Here is a 27,902-nt window from a genome sequence, read left to right as displayed (position 1 = left end):
GATTGTATTCATGGACATTGGGCGATCAGACAATAACAATGGCTAATCAACTCAACATCCACCTCTACATTGGTGCACTAGTTGACCAATACTCTGTAGTGGCTGTAAGCATATATACAGTGCACAACAAAACGCACACAATATGCCATTTCAGCTAATAAAACTAACAGACCAAGGGTCGCTGCACCAAATACAGTCAGTTGCATACCCTGTAAAGATTAACCTTACACTTGCTTTATCTGCATCAACTGTAAACACCTTTTGTGCTAAACACTGCAGAGCTAAAATGTGGATCAGGAGACAATTAGAACTGCATATGTTTCCAAACATTTTAAATAGAAGCCTTTTGCAAGTATCACACATTCCCATCCCATTTGATTATTTTATATGGTTTCATTATTTACTGATCACTTCAGCTCAAAGACGTCAAAGTGATACGACAAGACAATCATAACAGAACACAAAAACATGGGAACGCATTTAGAGCCAAAGGAAGCTTACTGAGGGGCATTAGAACTAAGTGAATGATTCTCTAAAAAAAAAAAAAAATTGTGTTTTCAAATGTTTCCTGAAGGACACGAGGAGTCATGCAGCAAAGTTTTTTGAAAAGCATTCCATAAAGTTGATGAAAAGGACTCAAAAGATGTTCCACCAGCACGACTGCGCTTAACCCATTTTCTAAAAACGGTTGCGAGCTGGAACAGAGAGGGTGCGATGGTCGATGCCAGGCCCGGAATGGCTTATAGGGCGATAGGCTCATTGCCAAATCAAAAACACAAAATGCTGGCGTGGACCCGTTTTTCTGGTCAAAATGGGCCACTTTTCTGGCCCATTTGGGCCCGTTTGATGAGTTGATTCACTCTGCAGCTAGTAGTTTTGACCAGTGTTGCAGAATAAATATTCTTTAAAATACACAATTTGCATCATACTTTATCAACAAATGCCCCATTGGTTAATATTAAAACTTTGTCACAAAAGGAATGTATATTCATTTGCAACAGTGGGCCCCTTTTTCATTGGTGCCCGAAGACAATTTTATGGCCCAGTCCGACCCTGGTTGATGCAGGCGCAATCAGGTGTTAAGGTACACAGGAGCTTCACAGTATATACATTTATGCGCGATGGTCAAAGCTTTAAACTTGATCCTCTGTGCTACTGGCAACCAGTCGAGGTTTTTCAAAGTGGGAGTAATATGGGATCTTCTGGCATTATAAGCCACAATCCAAGGAGCAGAATTCTGCACTATCTGGAGTCTCGCCACCTCACCAGCCGGTGCCCCCACAAGCAGTACATTGCTATAGTTCCCAATGATGGCCGCAGCCACAGCAGCACCGTTGGAGTTAGATATAAATTGCTTTAGCTGACACAGCATAACAAACAGCGGCAGAGACCTGAGCTCTCATTCATCTCGGTATTGAGATAGATGGCAAGGGATTTGGCCTTCCTCAATATCGGGGATAATGTAAATGTTTAATGACATGGCGTCGTAAGATGTTCCAGCTTCCTGCTGGTATTCTGTATTGCCAGCAATAATAGTTGTTAGGGAAATTTTCTTCAAGTCTTACTGGAAGTAAGTCTTTATTAAGGTATCCCAGTGGTTTCTAGATCTCCCCCCCCCCCAACTCTTAGTATCAGTCTGTACTAGCTCAGGACTTTGGCAGTGTGGAAGAGCAGTCAGGCTCATCTTAAGAGGAAGATAAGAGCTGTAGGTAAGTACACTCTGAATCTTAGCTAGACAGGCACAACTAAGAAGCACTTCCACATATTTATATACAATATATACATTATATTTACACCAGAATCACTAAATACTTCAGAAGTTTATGGTAGAACACTTAGGAATACTAGATAAACTTCAAAGGGCACTTTCACTTTTGTGTTTGTTCGTGGTTACATTTGTAGCAACGTTAGAAAGGGTAAAAAGACAAGGTTATCGTATTATCGGTAATTGCACACTCATGCGGATTTCAACAGGTAATGCATTTACTCTGCAAACACATAGGAAAGTCGCTTAAAGGGAGGAACATAAGTGGTTAGTACAACATGTGCTTAGTTAAAGGTTCTAGAGACGGTTTATTCACCTGGCAAGTCATTGAAGTCCAAAAACGCAACCCTAGCTAAAGGCAGTTCTGAGAGGGCTTGAAGTCTTGACAAACTGCAAATAAAGAGTTCCTGTGGATTTTTTCCAGTGTTTAAAGTTATTCAAGCAGCAAGTTAGCAGCTAGCGAGAGACTTAAAAACGGAATCGAGAAGGGGAGACAAGCAACAGCGTGGGTCGGGGGGTTGCCCTGGACACCTCTACGTGCACTCCAATGCTCTGGAGCGACTTCTTGGAATCAGGTAAGCAATACCTTTTTCCCCACAGTACCTTTGGTTTGAAGAAAGTGTTTGTGTTGGCTCCTCTGGGATTTGGCAACTCTATACCCAAACTCCGGATTCCTTGGTCTGATCACAAAAGGCAGGACAATGGATGGTGTGTTAGCAGCAGTCTCCACTGCGCATGCGGGGAACCAGGATGCTAGTTCCCTGTGCAAGCACACTCGGTAGCATGGCGGCGCCCAGGAGAGACTGGCACCGACACTCCAGGATTCTCTCTACACGCCCCACCAACCTGCAGGTGAAAGCACCCCCTGGCACAATGTGCTATAGAGCTGCAAGCGGCGGAAGTGAAGGCGGTGCCACTAGTAAGTGTGCACCGAAAACACCTTCCTCGCTTCGCCCCCATCCATCATTCCTGCAATCCATGATCCACCCTTCTCCAAATAAACAATGTGGGACATTCTTTTATAGCTAGCTTGGGCTAATAGATTAGTGTACCAATTCTGGCAGGCATGGGTTCACCTATGAAAATCAGTAGGGTCTGGTCAGATTGGCAGATGCCACTGGTAACTAGAGATCTTTCATGCGTGCGGCAGTGTTACATGTGAAGTCATAAGTATGGGGCCTGGCATTTGGATCCCGACAGTGCATGTAACAAAGCACGGAGAAGACTGCTAATGAACTGGCACTTGACTGCCTGGCATGCAGGATGTCTGCATCCAGGCATTGAGAGGGCTGTGACTCCTGCTTGCTCTCATCGCTTCGGGGTTCCTCATTACCTAGATCTGTAAGTGCGTCACAGCATCTGCATGTATGATATCGAGTCTCTCTCAGGTGCCATAGTTTCTCACAAGGGTTTTGCACTTCAGTGCATACAAAGAATTAAATATCTAAGACATGCAGACCATGTGGTGAGCCCGCCCTCCCCCAGCTCACAAAACTCCCTCCCAAGACAAGCTTGGCTGCTGAGTCACTCTACCGACTTGTGTAGTGCAAGCCTATATTAAGAATTGGATCCCTAATATCAAGGGATAAGACTTATGAAGTACGATGCCAGATAGACTTTAGAAAAACTCACCTAACAGGTGATACAGTTCAAAGTGAAAGAATAGGTTTCCTGTAGTAAAACCAAACGCAGATTTATTTTATTTATTGGACATTTGTATGGCACCTATACACAAGTGTTTCCAGGTGCCACAAGACAAGATGGGGGGCCGGTGGGGGACATGGGAATCACAAAAGTAGAACAAAAACTATTATATTGGCCATATGATAATCCTACTGTGCAGGTGCAAGATAAGTTGGTAAATGCAAGGGGGAGGGGTAGAGAGAGAAGTGCAGGAGTGGGGTGCCCGGTGGGCCAAGGCAGCAAGCGTCAGGGGAAGAGTGGGGGAGGAGGATGAGTGCAGTGGACAAGGAGGATCAAGTTGGGCTAGTCTGGGAAAGGGAGCCGAGGGCAAGTGCTGGCAAAGGATTCTGGGGGTATTGGTAGGGGGTGGTCTGGCCTGTATATGGCTCTCAAGGGACCAGGCACCAGTCACAGTGGCACGGAGAGTTAGCACGGGAGAGGGGAAACTGAAGGAAGAGGAGAAAAGAAAAATCTTGAGAAGTTTCTGGAATTTAAGAAGTTCCAGCTCCAATCTGGGAGGGGGGGGGTGTTCCAGAGGGAGAAGCATGGAAAAGGATCTACCTCAGACTTTCTGCTTAGAAAAACGTTGACCTGCAAAGCTTTGAAACCAGAGGACCGAAGGACTCTGGCAGGGAGCTATTTAGGGAGGGAAAGCTGGATGTAGAGAGGTCCCAGGTCCCAGACAGACTTGTGGATGATGCAAAGGGTCTTGAATTTGATCCTTGCGATCACCGGGAGCCAGTGGAGAGATTTTAGGGATGAGCTATGCGGCCGTTGAGCTTGAGGCCAAGGATAAGTCTTGCAGTCCTATTCTGGATTAGTTGAAAGGAGGAAAGAGGGCGTGTTAGGCACAGTTTGAATGCAGTACACCTCTGGGAACACTGCAAGCAACCATGACTACAGGTGTAAGCAAACCAACCTTTGGTATAAGACGGTACTACACAGTTTTGGTAGCATGTTGAGCAGCCAGGCTTATCTCAAGAGGGGAAATGTGAGCAGTAATGATGTTACAGAGGTCTACAATCGCAGGTGTTTACATTCAATTATAAAACATTCAATAGAAAGAGGCAATCATATAATCACACATATATACTTCAATACTGGACACTAATTCTGAATCAGATAAGACACTTTGGGGATGGGCCACAGAGACAACCTACAATCAATCACAGTTCACTTTAGTAACAAGGGTGCTGGGGACATGAATAGCTTACTGTTTACCTTTTACTTCTCTTGAAAAAGTTATCTGAATGCTAAGGTAATTAGAACATAAAAAGGTTACAATTATTCTTAGTGTAGATATTTTGAGTTCACCAGAAGAGTCAGTTCAATTCAATAGGCTAGGGCAAAGTGAATGGGCTAAAGTCTTGGATAGGACAAAGTAGTTCTGATAAGTAGACGGAAAAGTCTCTGCACAAGTTCTTAGGAGTAGTTTGTAGCAAGAAGAATCCCATGTTGGGTCACAAGCTGATTAGGTAGGCCTGTGAGTTGCAAAAGTTTCAAGCACTTTCACTCCGAGAGGCAAGTACTCTCAGTCTTATTTTACAGTACCTTACAAATGAAGAAAAAGAGGCAGCTGATGACTTCTGTTCCTGCAGATCTCGCTGTTCCTGGCCCCCAGTCGTGGGGATAAGAGGGCGTTGGGGGGACTCCTGCACTGCCCTTGAACAGTCAAAACCTTGCAACTGGCAAACTTCAATTCCGGTGGCTGCAAGTAAAGCACACAAACTGGTGTCCCTCTCCCTGGTTATACGGTTTCCTGCAGCACTCTGAGGAAAATGCAACCAGCTCAGAGATTGGCATCCAGGTGGCTTACTTTTGAGTTGATTGGTCCCACCAACTCAAAAGGGAGAAGTCGTCCTTGAAGGGGCTTTTCTGTCGAGGTGAACTTGGTGATTCGGACCTGCAGCAGGGCTTCACCGGCAAACCAACGGTCCACGAGTTGCAGCAGCCGTCCTCTTCAAGCTCGTCTTCGGTTCTTTTGTTCCAGTTGTCGACTCTGCCTTCCAAGCCAAGAGACTCGCCTTTTATTCAGTTCTCTCCCATTAATTCCAGCCTAGCGGTCACTCACCCAGCAGGGTGGCTGTCCTTGCAGGACAGTCAGCCAGACAATCACCACAGCGTGCATTTGGGTCTCCTAGGAGACTAATCACAGGGAGTTTCAGGCACCTACCTCACTTCCTGCCCACCCCAGACACTCAGGCGCCAGAGGTGGTCGTCACTCCTGAAGCCCGCCAAAGGAACGAAGGGACCAAACCTGGTTTGGCACGCAGACAAACTCGAGAAGGATCTTTCCCAAAAGAAATGGCGAAAAAAAGACGACCAGGACCTGTTTAAACCAAGGGGGCTCAGACGCCATCTTGAAAAACACGGCTCCCGCGATTTAACTCTATCAGTGTTTAAGAAAAAATCACGGTAGTTTGTTGTAAAACCACTGCCACCAGCCATTTCGAGAGGAAAGGGTAGCATTTGACTGCTACATGAGTTTCTAGACACAGGGGATACTAGGTAACCCCTCCAGCACTCTATAGTAAGATAGGGTGTGCTGGGTCTAGGAATTTTAAAAGACTAGTAAAGTCAATTTCACTTTACTTACTGTGGGAAACAGTAGTTTATCCCAGAAGATATTTAAACCTGGGGACAGCCTGAAAGTGCATCCCTGTGCCACTGCACAGAGGGTGCTGTGTGACACATCTGACAAGATGATGCCTATGGAGTTGCAAACTCCATAACCAAAGAAAACACAAGAGTGAGTAAAAGCCTGGTTTGGGAAACCTACCAGGGTGTGAGCCTGAACCACTCCTATCCCCCAGAGGGGGGATGGTGGCAATTAAGAGTTAAGAGGGCCCTAATTCACATCCCCAAGTGCCAGTTTATATATGGGCAGTACCCATTTGCATCACTACATACCTCTTGATACAAATGCTCGCCAGATCTTCTCATTTCGGTATAGCTCCAGTGTTGAAAGATGCAGCTGGATTGAAAAGCCAGCTGAGCGCGCCACCCTCCAGTGTCCTAGGCCGTGGGGTCCGAAGCACCAAAGATCACAAACCGCGAAAGCTAGAGAGACAGCAGAAGACGCAGCAGAGGATACGTGCCAGACTGACAAGCAGCACCCTGCTCCCCACTGCCGGTGCGCACGTTAGCCAAACCGCTGCAAACACCCTACACCACCAGGAACTGAAACAAAAGCTTCAATCACCCATTAAGACTGTACTTAACTTGCAGGTGCCTCGCAAAAGCCCCCTCAAATGAACTTGCAAATTGTGTAAATGAGGTCGCCATTGCTACATCAAAGCGGCCCCAGTGAGCGCAGGGGGTTGGGGCAGGTGGGAGGGAGGGTTTGACTGGGTAAGATTAGCCAGGCTCAAATAACCAATGAGAGGATAGTGAGAAGGATAACAGATGCCCATTAACAGGAAAATGTAGGTTGTTTGGGTGAGTTCAGAAGAGGAGGCAGACGAAGAGACCAGCATGAGAGGAAGGAGAGCGGACAAGAACGTAGAGGCGAAATATAGAAAAGGAGAGGTATGGTGAGTGCAAGTGGTACTGTGTTGAGTGTGTGCATATAAGAATAGGGTGTGAATATTAGAGGAAGCACGAGGCATGAATGTGAAGGGAGAGAGTGAAAGGTGGTTTACTGGGGAGATGGTGGGGAGTAGTAATGTAGCAGAAGATGAGGCGCTGAGGAGGGAGCAAGAGTGGGGAGGAGGGGAAACAGTGCAGGAAGGATTAGCAACATCAAAGGGTGAAGAAGGTGAGAGACATCGGAGTGAGAGAGGAGTAAGGACTGAGTAGAATGTGTTATAGGCAATGGGTGAGTAGGATAGGAATAGAGAGACAGGGAGAGGAACATCAGGACGTGAGAGGAAAAGACTAAGTTGGGAAGTGTACAGTGCCTGAAGACACATGCCAGATTAGCCACTAACAAACCGGTAGAGTAGGGATAGCTTAGAAGATCCCAGAGGTAGTCTAGATGGATAAGGTGACCACCTTTAGGTTATCCCAGTCAGACGGCTCAGAACGTAGACAGTAGCAGCTCAATCATCTGTATATACAAACTGGGGCTAGGGGAAATGGGCGGGGGGGAGACACCGTCTCTAGACGAGAGACAAAGGGATTGTCCTAGCACCCTGCTGAAGCCATTAAAATAAAAGCTTGCACCATCTCTAGGAGTTTGAGTGACATTTCACAGAAGAATACGTTTAAGAGCCATGTTACAAATAATGGCATACATATCTTAAAAAATATATAAAGACTTACTCATATTGGCTGGTGTAAATAAACTTCATCAGAATAAGTTCCTGCATGTGCTCATGAAAGATGTCCTCAAGGGTCCGACCCCACTCCTCTCTCAGCCATGTACGGAATTCCTGTCAAAACCAATAATAGTTTTCCTAAAACGAAAATGTGGCTTCAACATCCACTTGAAAGGAACAAAATGTGTGCCAGTAATATGCTTTTCTAGACAATGCTTCAATCATCAACCTAAGATCAAATGAATGGATTCACTCCAAGTGACTCAGAAGAAATACTCTGCTAAAACAATATTTGCATAGCTTGCAAACTAGTCTAGCATTCAAAATATAGTGTGTGACCCGCTAACAAAATTGATGAAGGGATGGTGAGATGAAGAATAACAGTGGTGCACTCCTTAACCCCCAAACCTCTTAAAATAGGTCTTGTTTTCTAATACATAAAGTAAGATTTTGCATGCATTATATTTCTTACTCGGATGTGGCCTTACCATGTAAAGGGAAGAAGACGAGTGTTTTGACTTTTGTTTCCATCTGTCATTAAATTAGGTGAACTACTGCCCTTGACAAAACGGGTGTAAAGCAGTGCATCCTTCAATGCACCTGCGTTATTTTTGGGCTCCACTACCCCAATTTTGCTACCAAATCTAATAAGCATCAATTAAAAATGGTTATGTACAATCAGGTGAAACTTCACAAAATGTAGATCTGTTAGTACTAAACCTATAACCAGGAAAACTGACGGCTAGTATTTTGTATAACTTCCTATATGGATTTTAAAATTGTTTGAGTGGAAAAGGTTTTATCTGATGTATATGGAATGATTGTGCTTATTGCTGTTTGTAATTTTCTATGGCTGGCTTTGCCGAAATAAAAATATTTGATGAGAGCAACAAAACATAAATTGACCAAAAGTGACACGGTAGCAGTGTTAACGCTTGCAAACCTGATCTTCCACAAACCGCTCCCAGTTTTATCACACGTCACTTGTAATGCCTCAGTTCTGTTGAGATATCAGAGGTTGTAGGCCATACCCTGAGTGGCATGGTTTGAATGTGTTCTATCTGGATCATATTCGGGGTTGTGTGCGAGGGCCACAGAAAGTGCTCCAATTGTGGAAATGCCTCAACTGAGAACACGCAAACAGCAGTGGTGCACAGTATAAATCCTAATACTATAACATCACATAATTGCCTACTAATGCAGACATCAAAGACGTTCAACACATAACAGAAAGACACTGCATCAGTCCAGCTGGGTGGATTTCAAAAGAGAAACCTTTGTACAAGGCCCAAGGTAAACTAACTTCTTTTGCGAGCCTAGCAGGATGATCAGCTATGCTGCTCACATTGTGGTGTGCATTACCAGTCACTAATGCTAAGTCGAAGAGATTTATGGATAGAATCGGGTTTTTTAACTTAGGAGCAGGCATAAGCTGTTCATGAATACTTCAAATTGTCGGGTCTACAGATATTGTAGAAAGTGCGTTTTTATAAGGAGCATATTTAGCTGGGTCATCCAATGGTAGTGATGAGAGCATTAAGTGCAATGTTATTTCATGGGTAAATAGAAATTGGTTTTTGGTAAGTGGAGTCAGCGGTTCATGGCTAAAAAAAAAAAAAAATCTGGGTGTAAACATACTTTTAATTTTGCTGGGGAAGAAAAAGCAGAGGTTTTTAGGGATTCCCTGAAAGTTAAGTGGTCCTGGAGATTGCAGATGAGTTAGGTTTGTCAATTCCTAAGAGTGGTGGTAATTATAAGTTACTCACCGTAGTGACTAACGTACTCTCAGTCCCCTTTCCTCCATACTGCATGGGCGTCCCTTCCAAGGGACGCGAGACAACCTTTTTCACCAGAAAAAAACCTTCTTCCCCTTTAAATTTAGAGGCGCAGGGGTGCGGCCCAGGGAGCATGCACTGCCCTGACTCCGCCCTCTGGGCGCCACACCTCAGTCCCCATTGACGCGTCGACAAGAGATTTAACATTGCCTAATGACGCCAGTATTATTAGGGGGAGGATGGTGGGACGTGTGGAGGAAAGGGGACTAAGAGTATGTTAGTCACTACAGTGAGTAACTTATAATTATTCTTACGTCCCGTTGCCTTTCCTCCATACTGTATGGGCGATAACAACTGAATGTAGCCCCAGGGTGGAGAGGAGAGCCGCCTTAAGCAAATAGGTTCCTGGGAACTGCCTGTCCGAAAGCCGCATCAGACCTAGAGCCGGCATCCAAACAGTAATGCTTGCAGAAAGCTGAGGGAGTGGCCCCTCTGCTTATGACTTGCCAAGGGACATGGCACTGGAATGCGATGGCTGTTGAATGGCCCCGACTGCGTGGGCGTGCATGCTGGCCTTCGTACGCTTCCTTGATGGCCGAAACCATCCATTGGGATATGGAGGTCCTGGAGGCCGGATAGTCTGCGCCTCCGAAAGTGACAAACAGGGCGTCAGATTTGCAAAAGCCCTTGATCCTGTCCAAGTAGAATTTCAGGGCATGTCTGACATCCAGGCAGTGCAGCACTCTGCGCTTCGTATTTAGGGTCGGCAAAGAACATAGGAAGGACTATTTCCTCATTCAAGTGGAAAGCAGATGGCACCTTGGGCAGAAATGCTGGGTGTGTCCGCAGGACTACTTTGTCCCTGTGAAAGGTAGTATACGGTTCCGAGGTTACCAGCGCCTGGATTTCGCCGACTATGAGCCGAGGTGAGGCTGACTAGTAAGGCCATCTTGATGGTGACCAGCCTGATGTCCACGGACGCCAGTGGCTCAAACGGTTTGTGCGCCAGGGCGCCCAAGACAATGTTGAGGTCCCACACGGGATGTGGTCTCTTGACGGGCGGGTAGAGCCCTGCGAGCCCAGTCGAATGTTTCTTGACGATAGGATTGGAGGAGGAGAAGGTCCCCTCCTCGGAGTTCATGTAAGCTCCGATGGCTGCGAGGTATGTACGGCAGGTGTCCACCTGCACACAGGAGTGGGCGAGGTGCGCCGAGAAAGAGCACGTTGTCCAAGGTGCATGCTAGGGGGTCGATTTCCTTGGAGTCTGATGAGTGGCACAATCTGGTCCATTTACTTTTAAACTGGCCCTGGTAGCCTTGCTCCTTGTGTCCTGTAGGATTTCCAGATTAGTCTGGGAGAGGCCGAGGTGCTGCAGCGTTACCTTCTCAGGTACCATGTTGTGAGGGCTAGTTTCTGTGGTGCGGGGTGGATGACCATGTCCCCCCTGCTGTGCCAGAAGATGTGCTGGGCCCGTCGGGAGGTGAATCTGAGGCCTCTCCGAGAGGTTGAGCGGCTCCAAAAACCATGGCCTGGCAGGCCACTATGGAGCTATTAGAATGAAGTTGAGTTGGCGAGACTCCTTGATCTTGCAAATCACTCTGAATTTGCGGTGTGGGCGGAAAGGTGTAAGCCCTCATGCCGTTCCACTGAAGCTGAAATGCGTTGCCCTGGGAGCCGGGAGCCCGAACCTTCCAGGAGATGAACTGAGGTCACTTCTTGTTGTGCCAGGTGGCAAATAGATCCACCTGGGGATGACCCCACCTGTTGAAGATCTGAATAACTAGGTTGTTAAACTGCCACTCATGATTGACCGCTCCCAACCTGCCGAGCCTGTCCGCTTCCAGGTTGGATTCCCCTGGGAGGTGGTCTGCCATGAGATAGATGTCGTTTTCCAGGGCCCACCTCCCCCATGCTGATTGCCAGTCTGCATAGAGGAGGGCATCTGGTGCCTCCCTGCTTGTTGACGTAGTACATGCTGGTCCAGTTATCTGTCTGGATGAGGACAACCTTGCCCTTGAGCAGTGGTAGGAATGCTCTGAGCATTAGCCAGATGGCCTTCAGCTCTAACCAATTGATGTGGTATTCCTGCTCCTGTCAGGTCCAGGAACCGTGGACAGAGAGATCATCCAGAGTGGCTCCCAAGCCCTCAAGCGAGGAGTCTGTGGTGATGGTGGCCTGCGGGCGAAATGACTTGCCCGTCCATAGGTTGCAGTCCCTGGACCACCATGTTCGGTCCGGGTGGAAAGATGGAGGAACGTTGATCATCTCGGATTGGGAGCCCCGCTCGTGGTTCCATAAGGCCGTGAAGTGCAGCTGAATTCTCCTCATCCTCAATCTCGTGTGTGGGATGGCTAATAGGTCTGCCGCCAAGAGACCCAGGAGATCCTGGTACCACCATGCCAAGGTCACCTCTCTGCTGAGGAAGTGGGTGGTGGACCTCTTGATGGCCGAGATCTTGTCCTCCGAATGGAATACCTTCTCAGGGCACGTGTCCCAGATGAGGCCCAAGAATGTCAGAGTCTGCGTAGGCTGCAGCTGTGACTTCTTGAGATTGAGCGAGAAGCACTGTGTTCATAAGGGTACGGGAAGTGTGGTGAACCGCTTCCAGAGATGTAGCCCTGACGAGCCAGTCATCAAGGTACGGGTAGATGAAGTCCTTGCACTCTGAGAAGGGCAACCACTGTATTCATGAGCCTGGTAAAGACCCTGGGGGCCGAACGGAGGCCAAAAGGAAGGACCTTGTATTGAAAATGGTAGCCCATGATCCTGAACCGTAGTACAGAACAATGGGGCTGCCAAAATCGGGACATGTAGGTACAAGTCCTTCAGATTCAAGGAGCACATCCAGTCTCCCTTGCACAATGTCTCCGCTATAAAAGCTGGCGTAACCCTCTCGAATTTCTGAAGGGGTAAGGAGAGGTTGAGGGTGGAAAGGTCCAGCACAACTCTGAGGCCCGTCTGGTTCTTCTTCTGAATGGTGAAAATCCTGGAGTAAAAGCCCAAGCCTCGCTGGGAGGCTGGGACTTCCGGTCGCTCGTAGAGAGCCATGCAGTGGAGGATCTCCGCCAGAAGAGTTGCTGTCCCAACCCGAGGAAGTGGAGGAGGAGAGGCTGGGATAGGTAGGCTGTGCCCTGTGGATACTACGGAGAGGATCCAGGGGTCCGTGAAATTCTGGTGCCAGAAATGTGCATGGAGAGCAAGCCTGCCCCCCGCTGGAGACACGTGGACCCAAAGGGGCGTGTCATGCCTTCTTTCCCTCCGAGGCTCTGAGGAAGAGGGGGGACTGGATAACACTCTTACCACCTCGCCCCGCCTTCTGGTCACTTGTGCCGGTTCTGAGACGGCGAGCGGTCCGGCTGCCTGGATCTCTGTTTCTGGAAGCCACAGAACCATCCATACTTACGCCCCTGTCGAATCGCTACTGTGACTAGGTGTACGACTTGGGCGTGGTCTTTGTCAAGATGGATAAAGACCGTTTGTGAGCTGTTTAACTTCTTGTTCAGCTTTTGGTCCGTAGTGGAGTGGAAGAGGATGTTCCCCCCTAAACGGTAGATCTAATATGCGTTCCTGGACGACCGGGTTGAATTTCGTGGACCGGAGCCAGGCAGTCCTCACGTCAATGGCGAAACAGATGGCACGGCCAAAGGTGTTGATATGGGCCATGGTGGATTCCATGAGGTCATGCGCTGCCAGCTTGTCCTCTGCCAGGCCCGCCTTAAAACGTGATTGGCTCTACGTAGGGAGTTCCGGGAGGTAGTCCGTAATTTCCCGCCATAACCTCTGGTTAGCGGCAGCCAGCATGGTATCGGCATTGGCTTGACAAAGGTGCAGGAACGTGTTGGAATAGAGTTTATTTCCGTACACCTCTTCGATCTTCTCCTCCTTGCCTAGTAGAGCCGCAGAGGAGGAGGTGGACGACGACTGAGGCTTGGAGTATAGTGATGCCCCAGCGATCACCGAGGAGTGTGGCTGAGGATGGGCCGAGAGCAAGAGGTTAACAACTGGCTCTCCATAAAAGACAATCTTCCTTAAATCAACCTCATGGACTCAAATGTTTAAGCCTGGCCGCCCCAAAATACCTTGCTCTTAGATTCGCGAGACAATCTTCCAACCGCCCCTCCAGAATAGCCACTGCCAAACTACTTCGAGTGCCTAGATTTAAACGTATGAGGACGGGTGGTAGTAGCTTTCCAGTCATAGCTGCCCAAAATTGGAATTCACTCCCACCTACCTTAAGGGAAGACCTGCCCTACCTACGTTTTAGATCCAACCTGATCCACTGGATTAAGGAACACGATATCCGATTCCCTACCACTCTACGATAAACTACTGTCTGCTGTTACTCTATTCAAGTGTTTTCTGTTTCCTGCCACCATATGTTCATTTGCATGATAACTCTTAACACTGTTTATTAATGTGTTGTAATGTATTGCACAGCAATGTAACCTAAGCTGAACAATCCTCTTTATGCTTCTGCGCCCCCCCATACCCCTGGGTCTGGTGCGCATTTTAAAACTAACAGGGTATTCCCACCCCCCCCCCCCCCCCCATCTGCCTGCACTTGGCGTCCAGGCGTCGATATACCCGCTGGGCCGAGTGGGGCTTAAGCCAACCCTTCTTGGCCAGGGAGACTACATCGATCTGCAGAGGAATCACTGTTTTGGCAGAGGGGCGTTGCGTGAGGACTTCAGTCAGAACCCCCTCCGCCAGCTGCTCGGCCTCAGGATGGGGTAGGCCCAGGTACTCCGCCAGCCCAGCAAGACGTCCGTGGAAGGCCCTGGCTGAGGACGGTTTGTCCAGATCCTCACCATCCGTGTCCTGCGGAGGTGGAGAAGTAGTTTGAGCTGGAGGCTGCAGCACAGGGACCGCAGCCGGGGGCTGAGGAGCCGAGACCAGCGGCGCCGGCAGAGATGCTTGTGGTGCCGCTAGCATGGGAGGAATTCCCTGATGGCGTCCTTGAGGATAAACCCCATCCAAGGTGACTCCAAGAGCCTGAGGAACCACTCGAAGAAACCCTCTTCACTGGTCGGAGGGGGGGGGGGGGGGGGGGGGGGGTTAGGTGGTACTGACTGGATAGCCGGGGGCCGCTGGAGCCGCTGCATACCTTGCCCATATGGACGCAGTGGGAAGCTGCCCTGCAGATAAAAATAGGCTGTCAGCCACGTACCTGACTGAGGCCAGTCACACCTCGACACCCGTTCTTCACCGAACTCCTGGAATAGCGTCAGACGGGTGCCTTAGTGTGGCGCGGCGGGCATCTTGTCGTGCTGCCTGCGACATGTTCGGCTCGCTGGGCCCAGCCTCCTCCAGAAATCTTGTATGTGGATCACAAGGCCTACCCTGCTCCTCGGGCCTAGTCCCAGTAGGTGTGACACCCTCGACCCAGGGGTCAGTAGAGCTGCGTTTAGGTGCTCCCTCGAACATATTGCCGGTACAATGGCAGAGTCCCTCGGATAACGATCTGGTACAAGAACCTTCCGGTCCCTCAACACTGCCACCGGGAGGATCAGAGGATCCCTCGGACTGAGGGCCGGTAGCTGAAGTAGCCTCGGTGCACGTGCTGGTACAAGGACCTGAACGGACCCTCCCATGCGGGAGACTCCTTGGGAAGGAGTCTCCTTTGTGGGTGAGATGGAAAATAGTGGCCCTTCCTTGGGCCTGGCTCAGTGTTTCACAGAGTTCTTGAGGTCCTCTGGAGGAGACTTCTGGAAGAGCTCCCTCCACTTGGCTAGTCTGTTCTTCAGCGGTTTCGATGACAGCAAGCCACACACTGAACAAGCTTGTCAAACGTGGTCTGGGCCAAGGCAACCTAGTCAGAAGGCGTGGGGATCTGAAGTTGGGAAGAGCCTGTTGCAGGATGGACACCTGCTGAACCCTGTGGAAGTCGACATGTGCCGGAGAGGAGCGTGGCGCCTGAGGACTGAGTACTTGAATGACAAAAAGATAAAGAAGTATCCGTGCATGGAATTACATTGCCGAAGCCAACCCCAGGAGAGCTGGTGAATTCGGTCCGTTCCCGTCGGCACAGAAAAGGCGACTGAGGTGTGGCAACGGAGGGCAGAGTCAGGGCAGCGCATGCTCTCTGGGCCACACCCCTGCGCACCTCTAAATTTAAAGGGGAAGGTGTTTTTTTTCTGGTGAAAAAGGTTCAGTCTCCCGTCACTTGGAAGGGACGCCCATGCAGTATGGAGGAAAGGGGACAGGACGTAAGAGTATGTACTGAGAAAGAAGCCCTTCCAATTAGAAATTCCATGCTTTCAAAAATCTGGCTATCTGTAGTAAGGTTCTAGAACAAAGGCTGCTTCTCGGTCGGGGAGTGAGACGTTTTGTTAGGGAGAATTCTCAGAAATGTGCTAATTCCTCTCTACCTTAGAGACCCCCAGCACTTTTGCTGGACACTAGGACTGTTAATTTTTAACCTGAGAGAGCGAGACCACCCCCCCCCCCATTCATGTAATTTTCTGTTATTTGTACTCCGTTTTTTGTGAGTGACCGACTCCATAGGCATCATCTTTACATTGTGACACAGAGCACTTTCAGTGCTGTGGCACAGGGAAGTCTTGGATTTCCCCAAGGTTTAAATACCTTCTCTTGGTGAAACTACTGTTTCCAAGAGCAGTGAAGGGAAATTGACTTTACTTATATTTTGTAACTTTCTAGACCCAGCACATCTTACAATAGGGTGCTGGAGGGGTTACTTAGTATCCCCTTTGTCTAGTTTCTCATGTAAGATTGTTATGTTACCCTTTCTACAATTAATGGCTGGTGGCAGTGGTTTACTTTTTACTACCATTGTGTGTTTTTACCGCGGACTGCAATTGCAGCCTTGGTAAAGCACCCATGGGTGCCCATTTTGTCAAAATTGCCCCGGTCTTTTTTTCGCCATTTCTTGTTGGAAAGGTCCTTCTTGAGATTTACTCTGCGCGCCAAACCAGGTTTGGCCCCTTTGTTCGTTTCGTCTTTGGCGGGGTTTACGAGTGAAGCCTGCCTCTGGCTCCAGTATGTCTGGCAGGGGCATTAAGGGAGGTGCCCGAAACTCCCTGTCCTTAATGCCCTTGGTTACAGGAATGCGCCCAAAGGTGATTGAACGGCTGGCTGTCCGACAAGGACAGCCACCCTGCTGTGAGATTGACAGCTAGGCTTGGATGAATGGGAGAAACCTGCATAAAAGGAGAGTCTTTTTGGCTTGGAAAGCAGAGTAGACCACTGGACGAAAGAATCCGAAGAAGAACTTGGAAAAGACGCCTGCTGCAACTCCTAGACCGTTGGTTTGACCGGTGAAGCCCTGCTGCTGTGCTGAAGCTCCAAATTAGCTTCGACTAGAGAAGCCCTGCAAGGACGACTTCTCCCCTTGAGTTGGTGGGACCAATCAACTCCAAAGTGAACTCGTTTGGACATCCTCTCGGAGCTGGCTGTACTTCCGCTGCTGCTGGAACCGAAGTACCAGGGAGAGGAACACCTATCGGATTGCATCACTTTTAAGAAGGATCCGAGCTGCTGGAAGATCCCTCGGACTCCCAGTAAGCAGGACTGACCAGGCCTGAGCCACCTCAACAGGGTACTGGACCCCAGAAGCAAGGAAAGTCCAGATGGTATCTGTGATACCGCAGTGTTTCTGTTTGCCGAGACACGAGGAGCTGAAACCGCGAAGTGCAGCTGAATAGAAGTTTGTCTTTTTCTGTCGCTGACTGTCCCGTTGTGTTGCAGGAATCCCCAGTCTTGTCCCCATGACTGAGGCACATGAACAAAAGGATCTGCAGAGCCACACAGGAACGGAAGCCAGCTGGAACCATTTCTTCTAACCAAAAGGTACTATACAGTCTAAGGGAATTTACCTCTTGTTGTAGTCTTACCTGATCTCAGTTGGGACTCATCTTGGTTACTTCTGTAGAGTTGCTTGCATCTTCTACTTCTCAAAAGCCTCCCAGCGTGTGGCCCTACATGGATTCAACTTTTTCTACAAAGACTTCTAAAACACTGTGCAAGACATTTACTTACATACAAGAAGTGCTTCAGCTCACCTAGACCTTTGCCCAATTGACTTTGGCTGGCCTGCCTCCCTGAATGACTTTTCCTCTGACATTGTGTTTCACCTTCCCTTCCAGGAAAGGGTTATATCTGCTTTGCATGCGGCGGGGGGGTTCAAAAGTACTTACCTGCTTTAGAATAATTGTGTGATCTCTTGTATTATTCTATAACCCTTTTCTTTGACACACTAAGAGTGTATATTTTGGAGTGTATTTGTGTGTTACTGTTATATTGCCCCTTCTGAAAAAGGCTTATTCAAACTGACAGTTAAATTGATCATTGTTTATCAAGAAACTTTGAGTATAAGTGTAAATCTCTGCGTAACTCCCCTACTGCTCACATTGACCCCTCTGGAGATAATCCTGGCTGCTCAGCCACACTAACAACCTGTGTAGTTCAGACCTTTCCAAAGGTTGGGTCCCTATTGTTAGGCAGAATCCTGTGCGGTTCCCTTGGGGAACACTGCAAAAAGTTTAAGACTACAGGAGTAAGCAGTAAACCCAATTGGTAGCAGTCTGCATCACCCAGATTTACCTGGTAGCTGTGGCTGAGCAGTCAGACTTCTCTCAAGAAGAGTAGGGCAGTATGCAGAGTTTACACAATAGGGCCAATACACAGAGCAAACAAACACTGACCAGAGCTTTGTATAAAAAGTATATCATTATTTATTTAAAACACACTTTATGGCATATACTAGCACTCTCAATCAAAAGCAAGTTAAAACACAGTCAGGTAAAGTATACAAACCTCCCTTAATAGTTATCAGACATGTCAGGGTTAAAACACTACTAATTGTTAGAACAGATGTGAGCACTTAACCAAGATGGCACTCTGATAATGTAGTTAAAGGGAGAGAAAAGGCAGAGCAGAAGAATAAAACAGTTCCCAACACTTAAGAGTTCAGAGCAAGGGGAGAAAGGCATGTTATACTGTAGAGCCAAAGTTCATAGGCAAGGCCCACTTTAAATGGAGCAAAGCGAAATGTGCCCAGGATCACATGGTTTAAAGTGCACTGACGTCTTTGCAGAGTGTTCAAAAGAGGTTGGGGTGATTCAAGAGATATAGTTAGAAGGCCTGAAGCCAACCCAGTTTAGAAGCCAAGGATTTAAGGGTCACCTTTAGCAATCTGTATAAAAGGGAGGCCAGGCAGGACACAGTACCTTGAAGAGAAAGGAAGCTCCAGCGGGGGCAGTTGTTCCTGGCAGTGGTTGAAGTTCGTGGTTCCGACCAGGGGAAGAGAAGATCTCGTCGAGGAGGGGACGTGGAGTCGTTGCACTGCACAGGGATGAATCCAGCTGCGGAGTTCCCGATTAAAAGGTGCAGTCCTTTTATTCGCGGTCAAAAGGGGTGAGCTTGGCTATCCGGCAGCCGGGTTTTTTGGCACAGCCGATTCGACCAAGAGACGTCTTTGGAAGGCGAAAAGGGTGAACTGGTTGATCCCACCAGCTCAAGGGAAGAAGACTTGTCCAGCAGAAGATCTTCTCTTGTCGTCGGGAAAGTGGTGAGGTAGTTGCAGCAGGGCTTCACCGGTGGTGTCGTCGTTTCAGATGGCTCAGCTTCTTCCCTCTTCGGATTCTTAGGTCCTGTGGCGACTTCTGAAGTTCCAGTCCCAAAGGCACTGCTTTTATGCAGAAAAACCCCCATTCATCAGCCTAGCTGTCAATCACACATGCTAAGTGGTGAGCCGCGTGGCTCACCACTGGGCCAATCAGAGTAGAGTGCGACTTGGGTTGCCAAGGCAACGCAGTCCAGGGTGCCAATTCCCCCCCTCCACCCTTCCTGTGGAACCCAGAGTGGCACCATTTGGAGGACTTCTGTGGAGAAGTCCGCCAAAATAGTGGAACAAAGGGCTCGACCTTGGTCAGCGTTACAGAGATGGACACAAACGCCATTTTAGAATCGAGTTCTGGCAAAAAGACCCAACCGGTGATTTACTATTAAATAAATAAACCAGCGCTATCTTTAACATTGCACCAAAAAGAGGTGCTTTTAAAACAAATGGGAAAATCCCATAGAGAATATTCCGGTGGAATATTTCGCGTGGTAACCACTGCCACCAGCCAGAAACTCGACGAGGGGGGACGGGACAGTGCCCCCTCGAAAACAGACACAGGGGCAATCGAATGACCCCTTACCTGTACTTCCACAATAGGATGGTTTGTACTGGTTCTGCTCACAATTTTGGACTAGTAAAGCCGATGGTGACTTTACATGGCCTGGGAGACAGTAGTCAGTCCCAGGGTATGGAATCTATGTTTGGGGGTCACTGTGACACCCCTGTGGTACTGCACTGAGGGTGCTGTGTACCACACATACAAAAAACAGATGATACCTTATGGAGTAAAAAGAAACCCCATAGCCCATAAGCACATAACAAGCCAAAGACATACCTCAAATCATGTCTAAGAGTGGAAGTAAAAGAGTCTCACTCTTAGCAGCAGAATAAAACAAACCCGAAAAATCCAGCAAAGCTGCTGTGGGACCCACTAGGTTTGGGAAATTAGCCTTATAAAGAGAATTCTCCCCAACACCTATTGCCAGAAGGACAAGGTTGTTGTAGTGCACCCAAAGGGTACTGCTTCAAATCTTGCGCAACACGTTTGCTTTGCAGAAACCCGAGGCCAGTGCCCTGGACTACTAGATATGGAATTCATAGGGCTTTAACGCAAATGCAGCAAGCAACTGGTACAGCAGCGCAGGTATGGTGGAATTGGAAATGGTTCTCAGAGCTCTAGGTGTAGAAGAATTCTAGCAGCAGGGTATGGGACGGTCTATAGTTCACAAGCATGTATCGGAGAAACATATGTAGGGGTCAGCAGCATAATCTAGGTAAGAAGATTAGTGGCATGGTGGGCCCTGGCTATGTGAAGCCCAGGAAGGTGGAAGAGGCATCTCAGTAGGCAAGGAAAGGGGGACTTGACCACAGAGTTATTCTGAGGCGCTACAGAAAGATCAGAGTCTAGAACGTCCCATAGATGGGTTTACTGCCATGTATTATTTGGGTGGGTTATTCAGTTGGATTGGCCACATACGAGGCTAGGCAGCTGAACAGGTGTCAGACCATAATAGGGATTCAGGAGATTGAGGGTCATCCATCCACTTACAGTAGGATTTGGCAAAATTACTGGAGCATGAAAGTACTTGGTATCAGTCGGCAGAAATTGAAGATTGAACTTGGCTAGGGAAAAGTCTTTTAAAAGAGATTGAAAAGAAGGAGAAAAGTAGAGGTTGAGACTCAGTGAACTTTGGCGGTGAGGAGTAGAAGGAGAAGTAGAAAAAACTTCTACTCGGAGGAAAATGGAGATTCATGCGGTTGTAGGTCATTTGGTCGAAAACCAAATGATCGAATGCCATTTGATCGAGAGTCAAATGGTCGAAAAAATGGTCGATTTTTTTTTTTTTTTTAAAAACTTTTAGGGGGGGTTCCCACCCCAACCCCCTTTTTTCTATATTATTTTTTTTAACCAAACTAAAAAAATATATAAATAAAAAAATGCGACCATTTTTTTTTCGACCATTTGACTTTCGATCAAATGGTCATTCGATTGTTTATTTTCGACCATTTGACCGGACAGCGATTCATGCCAATGCTTCACCTTCCCCGCTTGTGCACCTTTGTTAGTAAGGGTCGAGTGTTTGACTGTTTTAAAAGGAGCAGAAAGGTCCAGAAGAAAAAGGGCGGCTTCTCAGTCAATCTCAGTTTCTTCAGTTCATTCCAAGTGGCAATGTGTTCTAATTCAGTAAACCTAGACGGGGCAGAATCCTGCCTGGGCATCAGAAAATGGTTTGCTTATGAGAACTGCAGTAGCTTTGTGTATACAGCCCTCAATTGAGCTTGGCCAAGAAGCCACCACATACAAAGGGTTTGTAGTTCTTGGGATACACCATGTCAAATGGTTAGTTTCCACAGAAGATGTCTGAAGGAGATTTTGAGTTCAACTGGAAGGGGATCCAGACTCAAGAGGTGTTGAGCATTTTGAGGATAGTTCTGCAAACAATTTTGACGGAAGAATTTCCTAGATTATGAAGGACCAACTCTGGAATCCTGATTTTATGCCTATTAACAAGACTATCCTAGAAGATCAAAGAGTGGATGGGGAAGAAAAATTCATAGTGAAAACATGGTCTGCAAGTGCCACAATCGGACGGCCAGATGATTTGTTGGGATGATTGCATCTTGGTTTAGAGTTGTCTAGGTCATATAACTTCTTAAAGTGCTCTGAAGGCAGTCACGCATTGACTGGGATGGATGCGACCCTCAAACTGGTTTCATTTACTCAAATGAGTTTATAAATCTTGTTTAAATGCAACTGTGCAGTGACACTGTCTGCATTTCTGCTGTTGGCTTTGCCTTGCACTAATTTGAAAGACCAATCCTAAATTGGATTACATTTTAAAGTAAATCTGATACAACTGCACAAAATGTTAGTTAAGAGCTTTGTCATCCTCAACAATTAAAAGGGACATTACAAACATATTAAGATTGTTAATCATAGTGTTTCAATGGTGTCACCATGTGGCAGAAATACTATACAAATATTGCATTCTTATTTGGGAACAAAGGAGAGACAAACATTTTTATAAAAGGTCCCTGGATACAAATGTGCATCTGTAAAATTAATATCTTTAAAAAAGGTGAACACCAAATTGATAAACAAAACTGTTTTCACTTACCTCTTGTCTTCCCCCCGACATTCGATGATAATCAGTCTGGTTGCATTTTGTAGAAAACTCATCTTTCTTGACAATCTATATCAAGTCGCAAACAAATTATTTTAGATCGACCACATATAGCTTTGCCACTATTCAATGGCTACAACAGCACAAAAAGGATTCAGACATTACACCATAAACTGTCAAACATTGCGTTCAAAGGGGGTGGAAAAAGATTGCACCATAACTCAATTCCAGGGTAATACAGAAAACAAACATTAACAAGGAGTCCATAGAGTAATTTTTGTACTCAAAGTTCCAAACACTGTCAACTCGGATACCTGAATGTGTCCATTATGTGGCCCCTTATGGCCGTACATGCACTCTACTGTTGCAGATTTCCTCTCCATTAAGTGCACCCTGAACAGAGGTTTCAACCTCATTGGATTGTCGACATGAGGGTCGTGTGGAGGCAGGTACATCCAGCCGATGATAAATAAGCCATCTACCTGCAGAGGGGGAAGAACAGTGAAGCTACAAATTATTTCAAGCCTATTGTACAGAAATCAAAATGCACCATGAAAGCAGACAGGTGTGGTCACACCAATTAGTTTTTATAAAAATCAAAGAAGAATATTCAGTTAAGACACCAAATATCTTGATGAAAAAAATAATCTTACTAAATTTATATACATCTGAACCCAGCTTGTACATGGATGTTCTAACGTGGCACAGTGGGAAGTGTCAATTAATATTTACAGTATATCCACTTAGCACATCATTGCAGACATTTAGGCATAAACGTGGCTACTGGATCGTACTGCATCCCCGGCTACTCCTTCTTTGCCCCTCATCTCCAGATCGGTGAGGTGTATTTACTGTAGTGGAAAGTGTGATTACAAGCAACCAGTGCAACACAAATCTATATTGGGACACTGCTGAATCACAAACATCCACTGTTTAGGTAAATCTCTTTCACATCCACTTATGTCTACCTACTGTTGACACGCACACTGCTTTTGTGTACATTCACATTTAGGAGCTCACTTTCAAGGAGCCAGAGTTTGCCCTACCGCCTTTGCAGTGATATGGTCACAAATGAGCACTTGAGCACTATCTGACAAACTTCTAAACTCCATGGGATGCAAGCAAGACACCATCCATAGAATTAGACCGGCGCTTTGGCATCCAATCAGCAATGGCAGGAGTCATGAAAAAACACAGCAGCTGCCAGTTCAACAGATCCCTTTGGACGGTCTGCTTTTTAGCATCTCTTAAGAGCAGGTGGAGAACCATAGGAATGTCTTAATCTCTGTCTGCATAAGATTACTGATGCGGTAGGACATGCATTCTGATTCCCTACACAAAATGGGTTTGAAGAATTCGACCATCCGCAAGGGGAGTGCACAATTGCCTGGGCTTTGTTAATTTATTGATATTGAAAATGGATGCGAGATCAACCTCCGAAACTGAAGGCCATTCCGCACAACATTTCTGTGCTCACCGCATGAAATGCATAGTCGCATGTACTCGGGGAAGACAACCTACAGGCGCAGTCTTCCCCTGTCATGTTCTGCTGGAATGTGACAGCCACATGTGCATCAAAGCATCTCCAGCCAACACCTTCCTCCAGCCATGGGCAGCCACATTAAAATATCAAAAGCTCCATGGATCTACTTTCTTATTGTTTAGTCTGGCTGGTGGCAGTGCATACGAACGGGAGATAATTGGGGCAAGCCTGGAAGTGGTTTGGTTGCTGGACAAACAGGAAAGCGGGGCCAACACCTCTTTGGTATGCAATGTTTCAACTTGAAGCTAGTTCCCACCCCTCCGTATGAAAGGCAGTGAAGGGCATGTCTGGGTCCATCAGTTAGTGTAGGCACTCCTGAAGAGCGGACCCCTTTCAGAGGGAGAAGTATGATTTCAGGGAGACAGGAAGTCTGCTCCCGACCAAACTTCAAGGGAGACCTGCGCTTTAATCACGAGTCAGAGAGCTTAGTTAACAAGAGACACGTTGATCTACAACAGACAGGAAGATGGGTGGGACTTGGGTACATGTTGTCACCCCCTGCCAGTCCTGTTGCAGAGCGCTCCGGTCCCGACATTACGCATAACAGAAGATTGGTTCATTAAGGTAGGCTTAGCCTGCACCAATCCATTTGGTGTTAAGAGGGCTGAACCCATCACTTCACAGATCATCCAACAACTTCGAAAGGAGTAAGGAGGCCTCATTTGGACCCAGGTTGGAGGTACAGTCTACCTTACATCTTCCGCCAGTGAAGGAAGGCCAGGCGTTCCAAGAGGGAAGAAAAATCTCTCCCCTAAACATCTCTCTGGGAACAGAAGGAGAGAGTGGACTCAGAAGACCTGTCCACCTTACATCTCAGAAGCCCTGCGAAGAAGCTAGGAGGAATGCTACACAAGCATCAACCAGCATCCATCTTTTAAGGACATTTTCTAGACAGTCGAGTCCTTGAACCGCAACCGGCTGCACCAGTGACTGTTGTCACATGGCAGTCAGAGCCGTACGAGATGCCTCGACCAGCACTCCAGATCCACCAACCAGCACAGAGAACAATTCTTGGCCCTGAGCAGCCATGTAGGCCACCCTGCAGCCGTCCATCCAGCCTTGCTTGTCGAACTGCCTGCCGCCTGATACCCACAACTGTCTCCCGCCTCAAACTCTCTCAAGAGCTGCAAAGGGCCCTGGATCGGCCTTGACGCTGTCGAGCATCAAGAACTTAAGCACCAGGTACATTGTGGTTCTGCCAACCTGGTCTGTCTCCAAAGGCCCCTAGAGACAGTTATGACCCTGTGCCACTGGGTGCTGAAAACCAAATAACCTTGAACGGTACGACTGATTACTTTACCAACTACCCTCCTGTCAGTATCCAGAGTGCTTCCCTTACCCTTTGTGAAACTATCTGACCTCTGTGTGCCTTTACAGTGTGGGTTGTAATGTGTAGTGTTCTAAAACTGTCTGTTGAAATAATAAAGTAGATATTTTTAATACAACCTTGACTGGACAATCCCTTTTATCATTGGGTGGGAATTGTATTTTCGCTGTGTTGCAACTAACCAACGATTGAGATGAGCCTGCTGTTCCGTCCACGTTACCAAAATTGGAAAAGGAGGTTTATAATTGGCTTGTGTTCTAATCTGTGTGGATCCTTTCTGGTGAACTAGAGGTGTGGGGCTGATTGATGGTTTAGATACCGATATTCATCCCTGGACCACTGGTGCCCCAGAAGTTGATTCTTTACAATGGGGAAACACACAGAGGCTCCCACTCCAAGCTGGTAATGTGATCCAAAATAGTGAGGATGCAGGAAAACCATTAGAAACATAGTTTCTCTGGGTATTCAAGGATTTGTATGTACCATTCAAGGGAGGTGTAGGTAAATTCAAATATTTCTTTCTGCAGGGGCCCCTTATGCAGACATGCATGTCGATTGCAAAGTACTAGCATTCACCTTAACATGCAGAACATCTATAGAATCAACATGATCAGGTACCCACCTACATATGCACCTAAATAGATGCAATTCCCAAACTAAAAAACACAAGGCTGGAATCTTAAAACTGGTATTGCCCACCACACTAGTCGACAGGAGGAACTAGCCAACACTGTTCTGGTTCATACTGCACCCTTTATCAAATGCACTAATAGGCTCATGGCCTACCTCAACACCAACTAGCTTTAGCGACAAGTATTTAGCACAAGTTTGACCCGCCCATCCGACATCACGTTGCACATTCGCTCACTACATAAAGGCAATCGACTACCAAGGCACCATTCATAGAAAACGACAGATGCCGATAGGTTCGATAACTGAGCTGTAAAACTACTGCAATTCAGAACATGGACAGTGCTGTAAAGTCTTATAAGTCACAGCTGCGCAATACGCAAAAAAACACCACTGACATTTAAAATTTAGAACCCTGCTCCTGGACAGCAGTTTAGATTCTAGCCCTTTCTCCCATTGTCCGCTTTGGTAATTAGGCTCTATGACCCTGTCGGATCCAAGATAACTTTCCTCTTTAGAGCAGCAGAGTGAAGTACAGGCCTGTTGTAAGTGATACAGTTTTCTTGCAGAATTACTGCCTTAACCAGTGTCGTCATTTTACCAGAGAATGCTCTTATTTTGGAAGCTTTGACTCAATTTTGAGACTCTCTCTCTCTCTACACACAACCTCCTATGCAAATGTTCAGTCTTGGCCTAAGGGTATAGCTGACCATCTGACCGCTACACAGGGTTATGCGATGAATTGTTAATAGATGGTCATGGGTGGGGCCCTGTATGCCTCAATTTCCTAGCCTTCGATTCCTCAGTTCACATTCCAGTAAGATGCCAAGCGGGTTTGGTTCCAGGGGCCTTAACTGTTCCATCTGCATTTCTCCCTCCTCTCTGCCGCCACCACACAGACATACAATATCAAACTCTTGCCTCGGCTGTAATCTACATTAAAACTACTGTAGTAGAAAGCTCAACAGCCTGGTTGTTGGATCTTGGATAATGCATATAGTCTATGTAGTAGGTTTGCATCCTCTAAGTTTTCTCTCCCCCCCCCCCAACCTCCCCAACTTATCCACACCACTCGGTGCCCTAATCGCTGACAGATGCAAGTCTGATTATGCCAGGTGTGTGCACAGCCCTTAAGCCAGGCAAGCCTCTGTGCTGGGATGCCACCATGGTAATAACGAGCACAGCAGGATTCAAAACCTGCATGAGCCGCTAGCAATTGCTATTGACAGTTGACTCTTGGCGAGTAAGAAATGTGGTACTTTTTTTGGGGGTGGGGGGGCGGGGGGGATGACCTATTCAAGCCAAGCACAAGGACACCACACCACAATATCCCTCCCACTATGCCAGTAGGAATGCCGACACGGACACCAAGGCATTAGGCAGGAGGCCCTCCAAGAGACTGAGCCATGGAGGAAGGCGGGAGGCCTCAGAGCAGAAGACAAGTCCATACCCTTTGCCGGAGGGAGGAGGGTTGAAGGAGCCTGCACAAATGGAGAACAAAGCAGTGCCTGCACGGCTGCCTGGAGCCGTGACTGTTTGTGATCCTAGAGCACTGGAGCCTGCAGTTGACAAGTTTCTCACTTTGGCCCATTGACACAGGATTTTGGGACAAAGAAAACAACCAGAAGTGTCCAGCCACAGCTTAGGATACAACACTCTGAATGGGCCCTGATATAAAATTACAAGTTGAGATTTTCATGACAGCCTCTCAGCTCTACCAGGGAGTAAAACTGGCTTCACAGAACAGTAGGTAAGTCTGCAATAATTGCGTGCATCCAGCAGGAGAATCGCCCGAAATAAAGTTACTCACCGTAGTGACTACCTTACTCCTAGTCCATAGTCCCCTTTCCTCCATACTTGTGGGACATTCTGCACTAAAAAGCATCAAACATTTTTCATTTTTGTCCACCTTTTATTTTTACGCGGGGTACCGCACGTGGCCGTAACCCCACCCTCCTGAGCTCTGCCCCACACATCGCCCTTCTGTCCTTTTCTATTGCCAGGTCGGAGACCATTTAATCAATTATGGAGGATACGTTTTAGAGGGGATGGCGGGCGTATGGAGGAAAGGACTAGGAGTAAGGTAGTCACTACGGTGAGTAAATGTTCTACTCCTACATGCCGTCCCCTTTCCTCCATACTTGTGGGAGATTCCCAAGCACGCACCAGTTAGTGTGGATGGAAAAAACCTTTACTGAAATAAGTTCTTAAG

The 27,902-nt window shown here is 47.3% G+C and overlaps 1 protein-coding gene across 2 annotated transcripts in view; it reads right to left on the bottom strand.

The window, feature by feature from the left end:
- The window catches only part of FBXO31 (F-box protein 31), a 521,890-nt gene that overhangs the window by 238,266 nt on the left and 255,722 nt on the right, over nucleotides 1-27,902 (bottom strand). For both annotated transcript variants that reach the window (XM_069636193.1, XM_069636194.1), the window contains 3 exons: nucleotides 22,505-22,672; nucleotides 22,185-22,259; nucleotides 7,712-7,821 (listed from right to left, as the gene is read on the bottom strand). In XM_069636193.1, the coding sequence (XP_069492294.1) occupies nucleotides 7,712-7,821; nucleotides 22,185-22,259; nucleotides 22,505-22,672 (353 nt within the window). The remainder of the gene's footprint in view (nucleotides 1-7,711; nucleotides 7,822-22,184; nucleotides 22,260-22,504; nucleotides 22,673-27,902) is intronic.

The sequence above is a fragment of the Ambystoma mexicanum genome, chromosome 1q, assembly GCF_040938575.1.
Source record: "Ambystoma mexicanum isolate Mex_15411 chromosome 1q, UKY_AmexF1_1, whole genome shotgun sequence".
Lineage (NCBI taxonomy): Eukaryota > Metazoa > Chordata > Amphibia > Caudata > Ambystomatidae > Ambystoma > Ambystoma mexicanum.
Note: the sequence above shows the minus strand (reverse complement) of the source record. Positions and strands in the feature narration are given on the sequence as shown.